The 16,953-nt window shown below is 37.3% G+C and overlaps 2 protein-coding genes across 8 annotated transcripts in view; one reads left to right on the forward strand and one right to left on the reverse strand.

The window, feature by feature from the left end:
- The window catches only part of Echdc2 (enoyl-CoA hydratase domain containing 2), a 48,282-nt gene extending 34,999 nt beyond the window's left edge, over positions 1 to 13,283 (forward strand). For 6 of the 7 annotated variants that reach the window (XM_048815367.1, XM_048815373.1, XM_048815372.1 and 3 more), the window contains exon 10: positions 684 to 1,362. In XM_048815367.1, the coding sequence (XP_048671324.1) occupies positions 684 to 788 (105 nt within the window). In that variant the 3' untranslated portion in view covers positions 789 to 1,362. Of the gene's footprint in view, positions 1 to 683; positions 1,363 to 13,131 lie in introns of those variants that run through there. The other variant, XM_048815368.1, reaches the window with a different exon arrangement.
- The window catches only part of Zyg11a (zyg-11 family member A, cell cycle regulator), a 40,299-nt gene continuing 24,087 nt past the window's right edge, over positions 742 to 16,953 (reverse strand). The window contains exons 9-14 of the mRNA XM_015484693.2: positions 14,364 to 14,525; positions 14,243 to 14,287; positions 11,254 to 11,448; positions 8,002 to 8,063; positions 7,540 to 7,637; positions 742 to 920 (exon numbers count right to left, since the gene is read on the reverse strand). Of these exons, the coding sequence (XP_015340179.1) occupies positions 757 to 920; positions 7,540 to 7,637; positions 8,002 to 8,063; positions 11,254 to 11,448; positions 14,243 to 14,287; positions 14,364 to 14,525 (726 nt within the window). The 3' untranslated portion in view covers positions 742 to 756. The remainder of the gene's footprint in view (positions 921 to 7,539; positions 7,638 to 8,001; positions 8,064 to 11,253; positions 11,449 to 14,242; positions 14,288 to 14,363; positions 14,526 to 16,953) is intronic.

Here is a 16,953-nt window from a genome sequence, read left to right on the forward strand (position 1 = left end):
GGGGGGGGGGGGGATTAAAAAAAAGAAAATCTTTTCTCCCCCTTCCAACAGGTTCCATTTTCTAGATATTTTCCCCCATCTCTTGAGGACTGAGGATTGAACCCAGAGGTTCTTTACCACTGAGCTATATCCCCAGCACTTTTTCTTAAATTATGAGAAAGGGTCTCACTAAGTTGGCCAGGCTGGCCTTAAACTTGTGACCCTCCTGCCTCCTCCTCCTAAGTAGCTAGGATTCAGGTGTGCACCACTGTGCCTGGCCAAAAAAACATTTCAAAACATATTATTTCCCATCTTCATATACTTCTTTTCTGGTAGCTTCACATACCAGGAATAACAAATGAGGGAATTTAACAAACACCAAATTTCCCTGTAGGTCTGTCCTTCCTCTTCCCAGCAAAGAGGTCCTGTTTCACTGACAAACTCCCCAAAATGGAAAAACTGTTCAGGGTCAGAGAAAACTAACATAGCTATTCCAACACAAGCTCCCAAGTCTCCCCACAAAGTCCACAATAACTGGTTTTTCAACTCTACTGCTAAAGAGGTTTCCATAAAAATGATTCCAACTTGATTAGGGATTATGACTAGCATGTAAATCTAACTTTTTTATAAATTACAGAAAATCAACAAGAAAGGTCAATGAGACACCTAATACACAAACACCAACAAACATCTTCAACATTCAGTTACTGACAGGGAAGGAGACCTGGTTTCGAGGAGCAGAGCGCACCTTGGAAGCCCTCAGATTAAGAAGGGTCTTCAACTCAGAGGGAGACTCCGATAATTCATGAAATGCATCCTGAAGTCCTCTAGAATGGAAGTTGCCATCTGCTTTGCTTGAGGATTTGCCTGACTGTGCTCCTGGATATCATACAAAAGCTGCAATCCTCCTTCTTCAACTAACATTTTGCAGTATTTGCTAGCTAAAAGAAAATGAAAGACACTCTGTAGACATCCAGCATTTTAAATAATCCCAAATCACCACATTCACCTTTCTAAAGAAAGAGTATAGTCAGATACAGTGCCACACATCTATAATGTGACTCAGAAGTGACTCAGAATACTGAGACAAGAGGATCATAAGTTTGAGGCCTGCCTTGGCAACTCAGCAAGGCCCCAAATTTAAAATTTTTTTAATTTTTTTTTTTATGGTATTATGTAGGAGTGTTGCCTTCTGGGTTTAAATACTGCTCAGTTACTAGTTTCATGATTAGACAAGATTTTTAACTTCCTTGTGCCTTAGCTTCCTCATGTATGAAATGAGGATGATATTTATTCTAGGGTTGCTGTGAGAATCACATGTGAAAATGCTTGTGACGTGCTTAAAGTCATGTTTAACACACAGTAAATATTTAATACATGTCAGTTATGTTATTTCTTAACTAATTTTTCCAATGTTTTTTTTTTTTAAGGAGGGCTGGGGATGTAGCCCAGTGGAAGAGCACCTCTGAATTCAATCCTTAGTGCCCCTGCACATACACAAAAATACACACAAAATATAAAGGTTGAAGCCCTTTGGACTAGGAATCAATAGTTAAAATGAGTCAATTTCAGGGTAATCTGTAAAAATGTAAATAATGCTCGGTTTGTATGAGAAAACAGATGATCATCTTGTTATGTTTATATCCAGATAAATAAAAAAAGATGTCTAAAGCATAGTTATGTTTTAGTTGTAGATGGACACAATATTTTTATTTTTATTTATTTTTTTAATGTAGTGCTGAGGATTGAACTTAGAGCCTCAGGCATGCCAGGCAAGCTCTCTACCACTGAGCTACAACCCCAGCCCTGCTTCAGACATCTTTAATCTTAACTTTTATTAAGGCGAGGGGCACTAGGGAAGAATAGCATTACCTAAGATTAGGTAGAGGGAAGTGATGGGAAGGAAGGAAAGGGGATGTGGGGATAGAAAAGATGGTAGAATGAAACAGACATTATTATTGTTTGTATATATGTGACTGCATGACCAATATGATTCTGCAGCAAGTACACTCAAAAAATAAGAAATTATATCCCATCTATGTATGATATATCAAAGTGTATAAATGCACTCTACTGTCATGTATAACTAATTAAAACAAATAAAAACTTAAAAAAAATAAAAGCAAATTTAGCCATGTACAAAGGCACATGCCTGTAATTCCAATTACTCAAGAGGTTGAGGCAGGCGAATCACAAATACAAGGTCCACCTGGGCAATTTAGCAAGACCCTATTTCAAAATAAAAAATTTTAAAAAGGGCTAAGGGTGTAGCACAGTAGTAAAGCACCCCTGTGTGAAATCCCCAGTATGGACAGGAGAAAAAAAAAAAAAAAAGGAGGATCAAACTTCTTTTTTTACAAAACTACACACTTTAAGTTAAGGCAACATGCTGAGCAAAATAACATATTGGTTTAAAACTTTGCAAAATCACAGTCCCAACTAGTCTGAATTTTACTACCTGAATGTCACTGGGAAAATTAATGTAAAGGGTGGGGATATGGCTCAGTTGATAGAGTGCTTGCCTCCCATGCACAAGGCCCTGGGTTCAATCCCCAGCACCACACACACACACACACAAAAAAAAAATTAATGTAAAAATCTGCCCAAGCCTAGGGAAACCTCTGAAGTACTTCACAAGTGCAAATACAAAACTATGCTGAAGGAATATGTTAATTTAGTATATAAAAAAAAGTGAGCTCATAGGGGCTGGGGTTGTGACTCAGTGGTAGAGTGCTCGCCTTGCATGCGTGAGACCCTGGGTTTGATCCTCAGAACCACATAAAAATAAATAAGTGAAATAAAGTTATTGTGTCCAACTACAACTAAAAAATAAATATTAAAAAAATGTGAGCTCACAATCAAAAAACTACAAACATGAAAATCAAGCCTCATTCAACACGCACACAACAAGATGATCAGATACAGACCACAAAACTTTTAAAGAATAAAGGATAAGAAAATGTGAAAAAGAAGCAAAGATGATCCATGTCTGATAGAAGTGCCACAAGAAAAGAACAAAGTGGGTGCAGTGGCACACCCCTATAATCCCAGCAATTAGGGAGGCTGAGGTAGAAGGATCGCAAGTTCAAAGCCATCCTCAGCAACTTAGTGAGACCCTGTCTCTAAATAAAATATTAAAAAAAGGGACTAGGGATGTGGCTCATGATTAAACGCCCCTGGGTTCAATCCCCAGTACCACAAGAAAAAAAAAAAAGATGATTAGGCTAATAGCAGTACATAATAGCAACAACACAAGACAGTGAAAATATTCTCTCAAAGGCTGAATAACAATAACTGTCATTCTAGAATTCTATACCTAGCTTATACCATTATTTAATAGTAAAAATAGGAGGGAGGACCCACATATTTCAGTTAAAGAGATTATATCTCTAATAAACCATCAAACCCTGAACCTAGAAAAAAAGTTGGTGGGTAAAAGAAGCAGTGGTGAACAAAGAAAATGATAAACATTTGAGTAAAGTGAAATAAGCATTGGATGCATAAAATAACAATAACTAAACCATCTTTAAGAGTATGAAAACAAAGCAGGGTGTAGAGGCATACACCTTTAAACCCAAGAACTCAGGAGGCTAAAACAGGTGGACCACAAGTTCCAGGCCAGCCTGGACAACTTAGTGAGACCCTGTCTCAAAATAAAAATAAAAAAGCCAGGCATGGTGGCCCACACCTATAATCTCAGCAGCTTGGGAAGTTGAGGCAGGAAGATTGAGAGTTCAAAGTCACCTCAGCAACTTATCAAGTCACTTAGCAACTCAGTGAGACCCTGTCTCTAAATAAAATACAAAATAGGGCTGAGGATGTGGCTCAGTGGTTGAGTGCCACTGAGTTCAATCCCCAGTACAAAAAAAAAAAAAAAGTTTGCTTATCAGTACAGAAAACATGGAATATTTAACAAGATCTATAATAGACCATATACCAAGAAGTTTCAAATGGAGCAGTCATCAATGTTAAAAGGAAACCATATCAGAAAGAAAAAAAAGACTTCTTTTATAACATAAGTATAACCAAAACCTAAAACCCAAAGGCTATACACCACAAAAGTTTGATTTGTAAACATGATAAAATTAGGGGCTGGGATTGTGGCTTAGTGGTAGAGCGCTCGCCTAGCATGCACGGGGCCCTGGGTTCGATCCTCAGCATCACATAAAAATAAATGAATGATGGGCTGGGGATGTGGCTCAAGTGGTAGCGCGCTTGCCTGGCATGTGCGCGGCCCGAGTTCGATCCTCATCACCACATACAAACAAAGATGTTGTGTCTGCTGAAAACTAAAAAATAAATATTAAAAAAATTCAAAAAAAAAAAAAATAAATGAATGGAATAAAGGTATTGTGTCCAACTACAACTAAAAAAAAAGAAATCAGACAATAAACTCAGAAAAAATATTAACTGATTATCATAAAGACCTAATCAAAGAAAAAGAAAAAGAAAATAGACAAAAAGCAAACAATGGTATTAACAGACAAGGAAATGACTCTCATCAGGAAAAATGACTACTCTCACTTAAAAGAAATGTCAACTAAGACTATCACTTTCTCCTTAGATGGGCAAAGTCGAAAAGTTCAATTAACATTGTAATTTTTCAAGAAGGTAGGAAAATGGGGTAGGAATGGGGCTGGGAGTATGGCTCAGTAGTAGAGCAATCGCCTCACATGTGGGAGGCTCTGGGTTCAATCCTCAGCACCACATAAAAATTTAAAAAATAATAATAATAAGGTGTTGTGTCCATCTACAACTAAAAAAAATTAAAACAAACAAACAAAAAATAGGGTAGGAAGACAGCTCAGTGGTACAGTGCTGACCTAACATGTATAAGGTCCTGGGTTCAATTCCTAGCACCACAAACAAACCTGTAGGAAAACTGGGCAAGCTCTTACACATTATTGAAAGGAAGGCATGAACAGTTTAGCAACACCTATCAAATTTTAAAATGTTTATAACCTTCTGACTCAGCAATTCTAAGAGTTCTGTAGACTGACTCACATATTTGCAAAAGGATGTATTTTAACAAACACTATTTTCTATGCTAGTATTAATACTATGCTATATATAGATGTTAGCACTTTTTTACTATCAACCAAGCACTATTCTAAATGCTTTACAAATATAATCAACTTAATTCTGATAACAACCCTGTAAAGCAGGTATCATTCTTCAGTTTATAGCTGAGGAAACTGAGGCACAGAGAGACCAAGTAATTTTTTCAACTTCAGTTAGTAAATGGCAAAACGTGGGAATAAAGCACAGGTGGTCTGGTTCTGGGGTCTGTGTTTTAATTACCACACTATTGCAAGTGTACATCTTTCTTTTTCTGTTTCATTACTTATTGAAGCGGTATTTAATAGGCAGACTAGAAACAATGTACCCTCCAAAGAAATGTTACGTAAGTTACTACATCCTACAGTATAGATCTAGGGTAGAACTTTGTCTCTGGGACATGTTAGACATTTTAATCTTGGGTAAATTACTTTCATGGTCCTCAGTTTTCTCATCTGATATATAGATGATGATATTAATGCTACCCCCCTTCTAGGTGTTGTGAAGATTAAATAGTTTGAGTGCTTACAATACTACCTGGCACACAACTCAAAAGTTCTAATTATTGTCATAGTTGCTACTGTCACAATTGAAAATACTAGGTCTGGACTGTAACTTGTGGTATTGTACTTGCTTAGCATGTGTGAGGTGTTCAATGTTCTGTACCACACCCAAAAAGGTAAAAACTAGAGTGTTTCAGAACCACTCTGATCCACTGATCTGGCTGACTTTCATATGTCTGGCACCATTCACATTACCTTTTTAACCAGGTTAATAGAAGTGCTACAACAAGCTCCAAAAAATAATTTTTCTTTGTTAATTCTTTCCTATTTATTCTGCCAGGTGAACTTTAGAATAACTTTCAGATCCCCCACATCTCTCATCCATTCACTTGAATTGTATGATAGCCACAAGTTAGAAATGACTAACATCTATATTTTAATAAGTCTTTCCATCTTTGGAGCATGGTATATCTCAATTATTTCAGAATTTTAAATTATCTCTCATAGTTTTCTATTACTTATTAAAGTCACTTTTAGGTACTTTATGCTTTTGTTGATAATATGAATTATATCTTTTCCCTTAGTTAACTTTCAGATTTTCAATGGTATGTGTTTTTATGTATTTACTTTACACACACACACACACACACACACATATATATCAATATACTTACATTTTTACTCCTAAAAATAGTCTCTTAAGTTTTCTAGTATAAAATCATAGCCTATATTTTTTTGTAATGAAAGCAAAATTTTTATAATAATCCTGAGCAAATGTATTGACCAAAATGTCTCAGAGGGGATTTTTATTTTGGTACCAGGATTGAACCCAGGGGCTCTTTACAACTGAGTTATATCCCCAGTCCTTTTTTTTTTTTTTTTGAGAGAAGGTCTTATCAAGTTATTGAGGGTCTCCCTTAATTGCTGAGACTGTTTGGAACTTGCAATTCTCCTGCCTCAGCCTCCTGAGCTATTAGAATTACAGTTGTACGCCACCAAACATGCAGCAGGGGGGATTAACAGCAAAAATATTTACTCTACCTGGAAAACAACCTGACTCCTGACCTTCCAACCTCCTATTGACCATTCATTACAAGGAGAAAGTTCTATGATTATAAGAATGTTAATGATAAAGAGAGCAAGCTATAGCACGACATGCACAGAATGAGTCTGTTTTCATTTAAAATGTTTATTTTATGTTTATGTTTTGTTATTGTTATTGTTTTGTTTTGTTACTGGAGATCTGCACCCATGGGTACTTTGCTACTAACCTATATCCCCAGCCCCTTTTAAAAAATGTTTAGACAGGGTATTACTAAGTTGCTGAGGCTGAGCTTAAACCTGCTACATTCCTTCCTCAGCCTCCTGAATAACTGGGATTAGGACAAACTTCACCATGCCTGGCATAAATAGCATAGTCTTAGTAGAGCATATATTAAAAAGTAGATGAAAGACTAGTTACCAAATTGTTAACAGTGCTTGCCTGTGAGGAATTGGGAATGGGGGAAATAACTTCCACTTTTTAAACTGTTGGATATCCACTTCTAAATCCATTATTAATTTTGCAGCCTATGTGTGTGTGTGTGTGTGTGTGTGTCTGTCTGTCTGTCTGTCTGTGTAAGGGTCTAAGTTCCCTAGGCTGCCCTGGAACTTATGATCCTCCTGCCTCAGGCTTAAAATAGCTGATATTAATAAAAAAAAATTTCTATTTCTTTTTTCCCCCAATAATGGGGATCCAATACAGGGTGTTCTATACCACTAAACTACATTGCCAGCCCTTTTTGTTTTTTGAGAGAGGGTCTTGCTAAATGCCTGAGACTGCTCTTGAACTTGCAATCCTCTTGCCTCAGCCTTCTGGGTCACCCAACTTCACTTTCTTTTTAAAAAGCTAAGTTCAAAAGACACAGATGAAAGAATTTTCAAACTCCATATGGAACTTATTCATTATTCAGAAAAACAGCTGGAGAACTATTGTTTTAAATATATGTTGAATACATACGATTTTTACTGCAGACGTGACACATGGCCCATAGTCCCCAGAGCTGAACCACTGGTTGAGAGAAGTTGCTAAGGAGTGAGTAAAATGACTTGAAAGATCTAAAAAGTACAAGGATGTGAATTCAGAACTCAGAAATATAAAAATAATTTAACATTTTCCCCCATAGTCAATACCTCACCAAGCCAGATATACTATGTGCTATACCTTGGTAGCTATCATTTAAACTGAATTTTTTGTCAGATGCTCTACACATTCAATATCTCATTTCTTCCTCAATCTGGCACACTGTCCACCTCACTTCATAAATAAGGAAAATGGAATCATTTCTAGAAATGACTTTCACAGTATCACAGAAAAGAAGTGGGATTTGAACACAAGGCTAAATGATACTGAGACTTTATTACTATATAATCAAGCACACTAAGGACAGGCTTGAAGAAAATCACATCATAATGAAATTACCTGTATGTTACCAATGCTGACATCTTACAACTTGGACTTGGCCAATTCTTCATGGTTGCATGCTTTTCCCCAAAAGATAGGGAGAAACAAAGATTCAATTATTATATTCCATCATTTATAAAAGGTCAAAAGAGATTATTTCATGTCATTTATAATTAAATACATTTGAAACAAAAATAAATTTTCAAAACATGGGAATGACAAAATTTAGATATACCTACTTACCAAATTATTTGACAACCATTACATATGTAGATACATGAAGAAAAGAATGCAATAAAGGCTTCTTTTTTAAGGTACTGAACTGAAATTACACTACATCCTTAAATCCCACTCACTGAATAGTAAGAATGGTTTAAAACAGAAGAACTCACTCTAACAGAAAACATGTGGAATGTATTTTGAATCACCTCTTTAAAAGCCCTCTGTTCCTGCTGAAGGATAGAAACAGCCTTTGGGACAAGAAGTCCCCTGTGTTTCTCCTTTGCTAGCAAAGCAATAAACCTCTTTTTCCTCTTTCTCAAAAATAAATAAATAAATAAACAGAAATAAGGGAAGAAATCAAACACGGAGAACAAAGTAGATGGGAGATATAGTAACTGACTGTGGTAAGAAAAACAAACCCCTGGGGACAGTGGTGCATGCCTATAATCCCAAAAACTTGGGAGGATTACCAAATTCAAGGCTAGATCTTGCAATTCAGCAAGATCCTCAGCAACTTAGTGAGACTCTGTCTACAAATAAAAAAAAGAATTGGGCATGGTGGCACATGCCTGTAATCCCAGAGGTTCAGGAGGCTGAAGCAGGAGAATCCCAAGTTCAAAACCAGCTTCAGCAACTTAATGAGTCCCTCAGCAACTTAGTGAGACCCTATCTCAAAATAAAAAATACAAAGGGCTGGGATATAGTTCAGTGGTTAAAAGCCCATGGGCTCAATCCTTGATACCAAAATATAAATAAATAAAATAAAAAGCTAGGGATGTTGCTCAGTGCTAAAAGCACCTCTAGGTTCAATCTCCAATGTCGCAAAAACCAATTTGAACACAATCCCTAGGAGATTTAAAATTTTTCACAAGCTACTTTCCAAAGTGAAACTAGAGATGGGCTTCAAAACAGGAGGATGGCTGAAATGATTAAAGAATGGGGCTGGCAATATAGCTCAGTTGTTAGAGTGCTTGCCTTGCATTCACAAGGCCCTGGGTTCTATAGCCAGCACCACGCGCAACACACACATTTTTTTTTAAAAGGCTGGAAATGTAGCTTAGTGCTTATGTAACTTGTGTAAGGCCCTGTGTTCAATCCCCAGTACTGAGGCGGGGAAACACAGAAAGCAGAAAACACAGTCTGGGGAAGGCCAATATCCCCAGAAAGAAAAAAAAATTTTTTTTAATGAAAAAGTGGGGGCTAGGGTTATGGCTCAGCAGTAGAGTGGTCACCTAGCATGTCAAGGAAGCCCTGGGTTCGATCCTCAGCACCATATAAAAATAAATAAATAAAATAGAAGTACTGTGTCCAACTACAACTAAAAAACAAATATTTTTAAAAGATGAAAAAGTGGGCTGGGCACATGACTCAGTGGTACTGTGCTTTCCTGGCATGTATAAGGTCTTGGGTTTATTCTCCAACATCAGAAAGAAAAGGAAAAGGAAAGGAAAGAAAAAAAGAGGAAGGGAGGGAGGGAAGGAAAAAAGGAAAGAAAAGGATGAAAGAAAGAGAGCTGGGCACAGGAACACACGCCTGTAATCCTAGCAACTCCGGAGGCTGACGCAAGAGGATGGCAAGTTCAAAGGCTAGTGTCAGCAACTTGGGGACACCTTGTCTAAAAACAAGAAGAGATGTGGAGGTGGCTCAGTGCTCGTGACCCTTTGGGTTCAATGTCCAATACTGCAAAAAAAAGCAAAGCTCTTTACCTTCAAAGTTTGGAATCATAGGGATATACCTTGATGAGGGTTCATTTTCTTATACTGCATTGAGCACTTATTACCCTGGAAGTTTGTTTCCTTCATTTGGGGAAATTTTTTCTTTTCCAGTACTAGGGAGTGAACCCAGAGGCACCTTACCACTGAGTTACATCTCTAGCTCTTTGAATTTTGAGATGGGGTCTAAGTTTCTGAGTCTGGCCTTGAACTTGCAATCCTCCTGTCTCAGGCTTCCACGTCACTGGGATTAGAGTGTGCACTATCATGCCTGGCAAAGACTTAAAAATTCTGAAGGAAAAATATTTGAAAGCTAAAAATTCTACACCTAGCCATTTCACCAATTAAATGTGAGAGTAAGATAAAGGCCTTTAGAAACAGTTGAGATTTCACTTTCATGCATCTCTTCTTAGGAAACTACCAGAAGATATGCTGGGGAGCAAGTAAACCAAGAAAAAGGAAGGCATGTAATCCAGAAAATAGGGAAGCAACACAAGAGAGACGATGGGAATATGCAGGATGATAGTAAAGGAATATCCTAGGATGACAGTAACAAAGGTATACCAGATAATACAAAACAAGCAGACCAGATAGAAGAGACACAGAAGGCTCTTGAGAAGGTGAAGTGGATAGAACAGTTCTGAAATGTACTGAAAAACTTATAGCTAGAGTATAGGAAAAAGTAGACACAAGAGATAGAAAGAATAAGAATCATTCTTTCCTATTTGGGGACAATTAATGGGCTGAAGATGCTTAAAAGTAAAAAATAGCAACAAGGCTGGTTACCATGGCCCACACCTGTAAGTCCCAGCTACTTGAAAGGCTAAGGCATGAGGATCACAAGTTCAAGGCCAGCCGCAGCAATTTTGTGAGACAGTGTGTGAATGTAAAAAATTTAAAAAGGGTGGTGATGTAACTCAGTAGTAAAGTGCCTCTGGGTTAAATCCCAATTACCCACCCACCCCCCAAAAAACCCCAAAACAAACAAAAAACCCATAATATCTTATTTATAGATATGGAAGTAAATACCAAAAGAAATAACTTTAAAAAAGCTGAAAGAGAAAGGGGATTTGCATAAAGCCATACACAACTGTTTGCATGTGTAACTTTTATAAAAAAAAAAAAAAAACAGTAAAAGAAATGCAACAAAATTTTGCATTCAAGAGGTTAGCTTTAGGTGAAAGAGCATGGGTAAGTTTCCATTTTCTTCTTTCCTATATGTATTTTTCCCATTTTTTATAATGATCATATATTTCTAAACCTCTTATGATCTATAAAATTAAGTTATATACAAGAAAAGATTACACTGTTTTGTAAAGAAGAATGGTTCCTGTACCAAATCCTCAAGAAGAGCATTCCTCTGCAGATCGCGGAAGAGCCAGGGCTGTTTGTCAGATGTCAGGTGGGCTATGATACCTGCAGCAAAATAGCTCACTTCTATTTCTTTGCTATGAAGTAAACTGCTGATATGCTTCATCACATCTTCAGTCACCAGCTTGGAAGAAAACTCTCTGACTTCAGCTATGTTGTTCTACAGGTCACATGAAGCAGTGAACATCAGGGACAGGAAGGGAGGAGAATAAGGAATTAGCTTTTCTCTCTTTCCTACTGCTCATCTCAGATCCCGCCCAACAGCCTAATCCCCAAATCCCACCCCTTTAGCATGAGCATGATCATTACAAATAAATCACCAGATGAGCACTTGCTCAGTACCAGGCATACTACTAGGTAAATGTCTTTTTCTAACTGCCTTATCTCTCATTTAATACAAGAATCAGGTTCACATTACTCATAACTGCATGAATTAAAACACAAAACCAGGCCTGACAAACAACATAATCAGGGGTCTGCTAGATGTTACATTATCTTGACAAGTTTAGGGAGGTAATATTTTTTTTATTATGTTGCATTATTTAATTTTCAATGCTGTGTAACAAATTACCATAAACTTAGTGGCTTAAAATAATATGAATTTACCTCCTCACTGTTTCTGTGGAACAGGAATCTGAGCGGGGTCCTCTTTCTACTCTGAGATCTCCTAAGGCTGAATTTCTCAAGTGCAATCTCCACTGATGCTGGCAGAATTTGTTTCTTGTGGCTGTAGGACTGAGAGATCCAGTCTCTTGCTAAAAGCCACCTTGAGTTCCAAGAGGTTGCCCAGTTCCTTGAAATGTGGGTGTCTCCCTTTTCCAACTACTAACTTCAATATATTTTGCTCCTTTCGAGTTAGAAGCAAGAGTCTACTTAAAGTGTGTTTACTAGCAAGATGGATTCATAAATACATTGTAACATAATAAGGATGTGATAACCTATCATCTTTGCCATATTCTAGCTGTTAGAAGCAAGTTAACAGGTCCTGTTCACACTCCAGGAGAAGAGGACATTACAAAGAGAAACAAATACAGGAGGTTGAAATCATTGGTCAGTCACTTGGGGTCTGACCACACAACTGAAAAAGCAAAGGTTTGAAGAGTCAAAATAAATAGAACAGTTACTTTAAATCAATGCTAACTTCTGCTATTGCTTCAGCAACTTCCTAGAAAGTACACCATGGACACTAGTTTGCTGAAAAGAACAAAGGAAAGTAGAGCTGAAATTGTACTGTTTTTGAGAATCCCCTCAACCCCAGCTCCTTTTTTTCCAGAGATGAGATATGACCCTTGTAAGGGTTAGGTCTATTAGACATTAAATCCAAACAATATAAATCTTTGGAAGTCTGAAAGGCTCAAAAATATTTTAAAAAATGGAAAATCTAAATTTTTTTCCTTGTCCTCCCCATCTTTGGACAAGTGCTGGGGATCAAACCTGTGACCCTGAACATGCTAGGCAAGTACTCTTGTCACTGAGCTAGCTATTAACTAGCTAGTAAGATATATAAGGCTTTAGTCCAACTTTCTGGTATTATTTCCCATAGCTAGTCTCTTTTCCAGTTTCTCCCAAAAATTTCAATTCTGAAATTTTCTGTTTCATAGTATCTCTTTAATGATTATATTGTCTCTAGCCAAAAATGACTTTTGTCCCTACCTTCTGCTTTTCTGTAACTTTTTGATTTCCAACAATAATCATTTATCCCTCTCTGTGATGCCTTTCACATCTACTGTGTTGTGAGTCCTATAGGTGCCAGGTATATGAAGAGTATAAGTCACAATCCTCATTTTCAAGAAGTTTATGATTAGAAGCAAAGGCTCCCACAGGACTTATGCTTCTCTTCTAGCAATACAAGATGCAGTCTTCAAGGAGAGAGCTGTGTACACAGGTCTAACACTACCTCCTAAACTTGGAAAGTATATGTACACTCAGCCTGAAAGATTTATTTGTTGTATCTCCCACTGCACTCAGCATGACAAAATAAAGGTATGCATGGTACATTTTTATTAATTTTTGTAAATCATTAGGAAACAAATTTCTCAGTCATGGAATATTTTGAATGAGAGAATACACAAATATGAACAAAGAAATTTCTAAAAAATTGATTGCCTTGGGGCTGGGCAGGCACTGAAAAAAAAAATATATATATATATATACATAATATAAATCACCTTGACAAAGATGCATTATAGTTAAGGTTGTTAATACAAGAAGGTCTGGAGCCAGCTCGAGTTTGAATTTTGATTCTATACTAAAGTGACTTAGGATAAATGCTAGTTTCATGTGTCAAAGAGTTTGTGTCTAGGATGTGGATGATAACTATGTGGTATAGTCATAGCACAATTTTTCCTATCGCTGTGCATACACCCTGTAGCAATGTGATTTTGCTGTTACCTTCCATGAAAGGATGGCCAGTCTAATCTGAGCTTAACCACAGAATCTGCTTTTGGCCAGTGAGACATTAACAAGTGTGATGTAAACTGAACTTGGAAAGTATATGTACGATGGGACTTGGCCCTCTATTGCTGGCCTGAAACTACCACAAAAAGAAGCCCATGATGACACAAGGCCCAGTCAACTACCAGTCCCAACTTCAGACATGAAAGTCAGGCCACCTTAGACCATCTGGTCCCAGGTGAGTCACCAGATGACTGTGGCTTCATGAATTTCCCCCAGGAGACCAACAGAAAAACTGTAGAGCTGATCTGAACTCAAACTGTTGATCCACAAATTCTTAAGTAAAAAAAATGGCTATTGTTTTTAAGTCACTAAGTTGCAGTTTGTTCACAGCAATAACTGGCTGACATATAATGCTATTTACTTTATAGGGATAATGTGAAAATTAAATGAGTTTATACATGTAAACAGATTTTAACATTTGCTAGCACATGGTAGGTACTACATCCATGTTAATTTTCTGAAAGTAATTAAAATTAACTCAAAACAATTCACCTTACCAAGAGACCAAGTACTTTGCTTTGTACTGAAGACTCTGAAAAATTCTGTCAAAAGAATAAATAGGTTACTTTATCATGAAGAAAAGAATTTTTACATATAAAGTCAATCCCATCTTCCCACCTCTAAAACTTGAATGTAGATTGCCAATCCTTGGTTTTCAATAAAGTGTTTGCAGGCAGCTGGAGATTCATCTGTAAGATTCCAAAGTGCTTTCAAAGCAAACAAGAGGGTGACATCATCTAAATTTTCAGTAGTCTTTTGTTTCACTATCGCTATAAGTTCCTAAAACACAAAGAGACAGGAGGTTAGATGCCCTTATGACTCACTTCCATTACAAGAAAAGCAAAATTAAGAAGAGTGTTAGGGGCTGGGGATGTGGCTCAAGCGGTAGCGCGCTCGCCTGGCATGCGTGCGGCCGGGGTTCGATCCTCAGCACCACATACCAACAAAGATGTTGTGTCCACCGAAAACTAAAAAATAAATATTAAAATTTAAAAAAAAAAAAAAAAGAAGAAGAAGAGTGTTAGGGGCTGGGGATGTGGCTCAAGCGGTAGCGCGCTCGCCTGGCATGCGTGGTGTGCTGGGTTTGATCCTCAGTACCACATGCAACTAAAAAAATAAAGAAAAACTAAAACATAAACATTAAAAGATTCTCTCTCTCTCTCTTAAAAAAAAATGATGATGTTAGAATCAAATCCCTGTTCCAAACCCAAGTTTCATCACTTAATAGCTTTGTGATCCATTTTTTCAGTAAAATATATTTTAACTACCTCCTATGGTTTTTTGTGATTAACTGAAGAAAACAAAAATATAGATGGGTAGTAGCTCAGTGGTACAGCACTTGCCTGGCATGCATGAGGCCTCCGAGTCCAATCCCCAGTATAACCAAAAAAAGAAAAAAAAAGGGGGGGGGGCAGGAGGATAAAAGTTTAATAAGCGTGCTTAGTTGGTAAAAACAAAAACAAACAAACAAACAAACTGCATTATTGCCAGTAATCTCAGTAGAGCAGCTCAGGAGGCTGAGGCAGGAGGATCATGAGTTCAAAACCAGCCTCAGCAATTTAGCAAGGCCCTAAGCAACTCAGTTAGACCCTGTCTCTAAATAAAATACAAGAAAGGGCTGGGGAAGTGGCTCAGTGGTTAAGCACCCCTAGGTTCAATCCCTGGTACCCCTCCCCACAAAAAATGGGCATTATCAAGTATATATCAGATATTCTACTTTTTATTGACTGAAAACATTTAGTTAACACCATCTGTAAGTCAAGTACTCATTCAGGTAGCAGAGACAGACAAAAAAAAAAAAAAAAAACAACTTGGTTTTTCCTCAACTAAAAATTTTAGGGGGCTAGAGTTGTGGCTCAGTGGTAGAGTGTTTTCCTAGCATGTATGAGGCAATAGGTTAAATCCTCAGCCCCACATAAAAATAAATAAATAATCCCACTCTCAGACATCCTGCCTTGCCATGTGTTCTCTCCCTTTTGCATGAGCTCCCACTAGGATGCCATTTATCATATGATGCAGCTAGGGGGCCCTCACCAGAGCTGGCACCATGCTATTTGGACTTTCAGCCTCCATAACTGTGAGTTAAAAATAAATAATAAATAAATGGTCCATCAACAACTGAAAAATATATTTTTTTAAAGTTTCCAAATGGGGCTGGGGTTGTGGCTCAATGGTAGAGTGCTTGCCTAGCATGTGTGAGGCACTGGGTTCAATCCTCAGCACCACATATAAATAAATAAATAAATAAAAGTTTTTTTTTAAGTTTCCAAATCTTTAAAAAAATGTATTTTAGTTTTGTCAAATGCTCTTAAAGAAATACACAAAAGCTTGAAATTTTACTTTATATAAAGGGTAAGAGGGAAACCTTCATATATAGGTAATATGTAAGCTAGGGCACTCCTATAATACCAGCAACTGGGCAGGGGCAGGTAGAGAGACAGGAGGACCACAAGTTCCAGAACAATATTGGCTATTTAGCAAAGCCCTAAGCAATTTAGCAAGAACTTGTCTCAAAAAATAAAAAGGGTTGAGGGTGTGGCCCAGTGGTATAGCGCCCCTGTGTTCAATTCCCAGTACCAAAATAAATTTTAAAAATAAATAAAGTTTTTTTTGTGACAGCTAAGAGTAGTAGGAAGAAGATATTCACCTAGGTAGTCAACAGGTTATGAATAAGGGCAAGGCAAGGAAGAAAGGGAGCAGTGAAATGAGGCTGTCCCTGAAACATTTGACTGTGGCAAAGCCATGGTCCCATGCTTTACATGCTTTCTCTGAAACATATGCACAATAACTGATGAGGTAGTATCACTATGACAGAAGTCTGAGTTTTAATTGCTAATACAGTTTTCCAAATGAAGAGTCAAAGCACAGAGATTTATCCCAGGTCATATGACTAGTAATTGGTTGGGCCTTGTCTGCCTAAATCTGATTCCTGAGCTCTTGTTATCACTACCTAAAACGTCTTTCTAGTAGAAAATATCATTATTATATGCAAGTATGAATATAACACAATGAAACACTTTATTTTGTACAATTAATATGCACTTTAAAAAATAAGGCTGGGGGCTGGGATTGTGGCTCAGCTGTAGAGCGCTCGCCTAGCATGCGCGAGACCCGGGTTCAATTCTCAGCATCAAAAAATAAATAAATAAAGGCATTGTGTTGTGTCCATCTACAAAAAAAGATATTCTCTCTCTCTCTTAAAAAAAAA

The sequence above is a fragment of the Marmota marmota genome, unplaced genomic scaffold (assembly GCF_001458135.2).
Source record: "Marmota marmota marmota unplaced genomic scaffold, marMar, whole genome shotgun sequence".
NCBI lineage: Eukaryota > Metazoa > Chordata > Mammalia > Rodentia > Sciuridae > Marmota > Marmota marmota.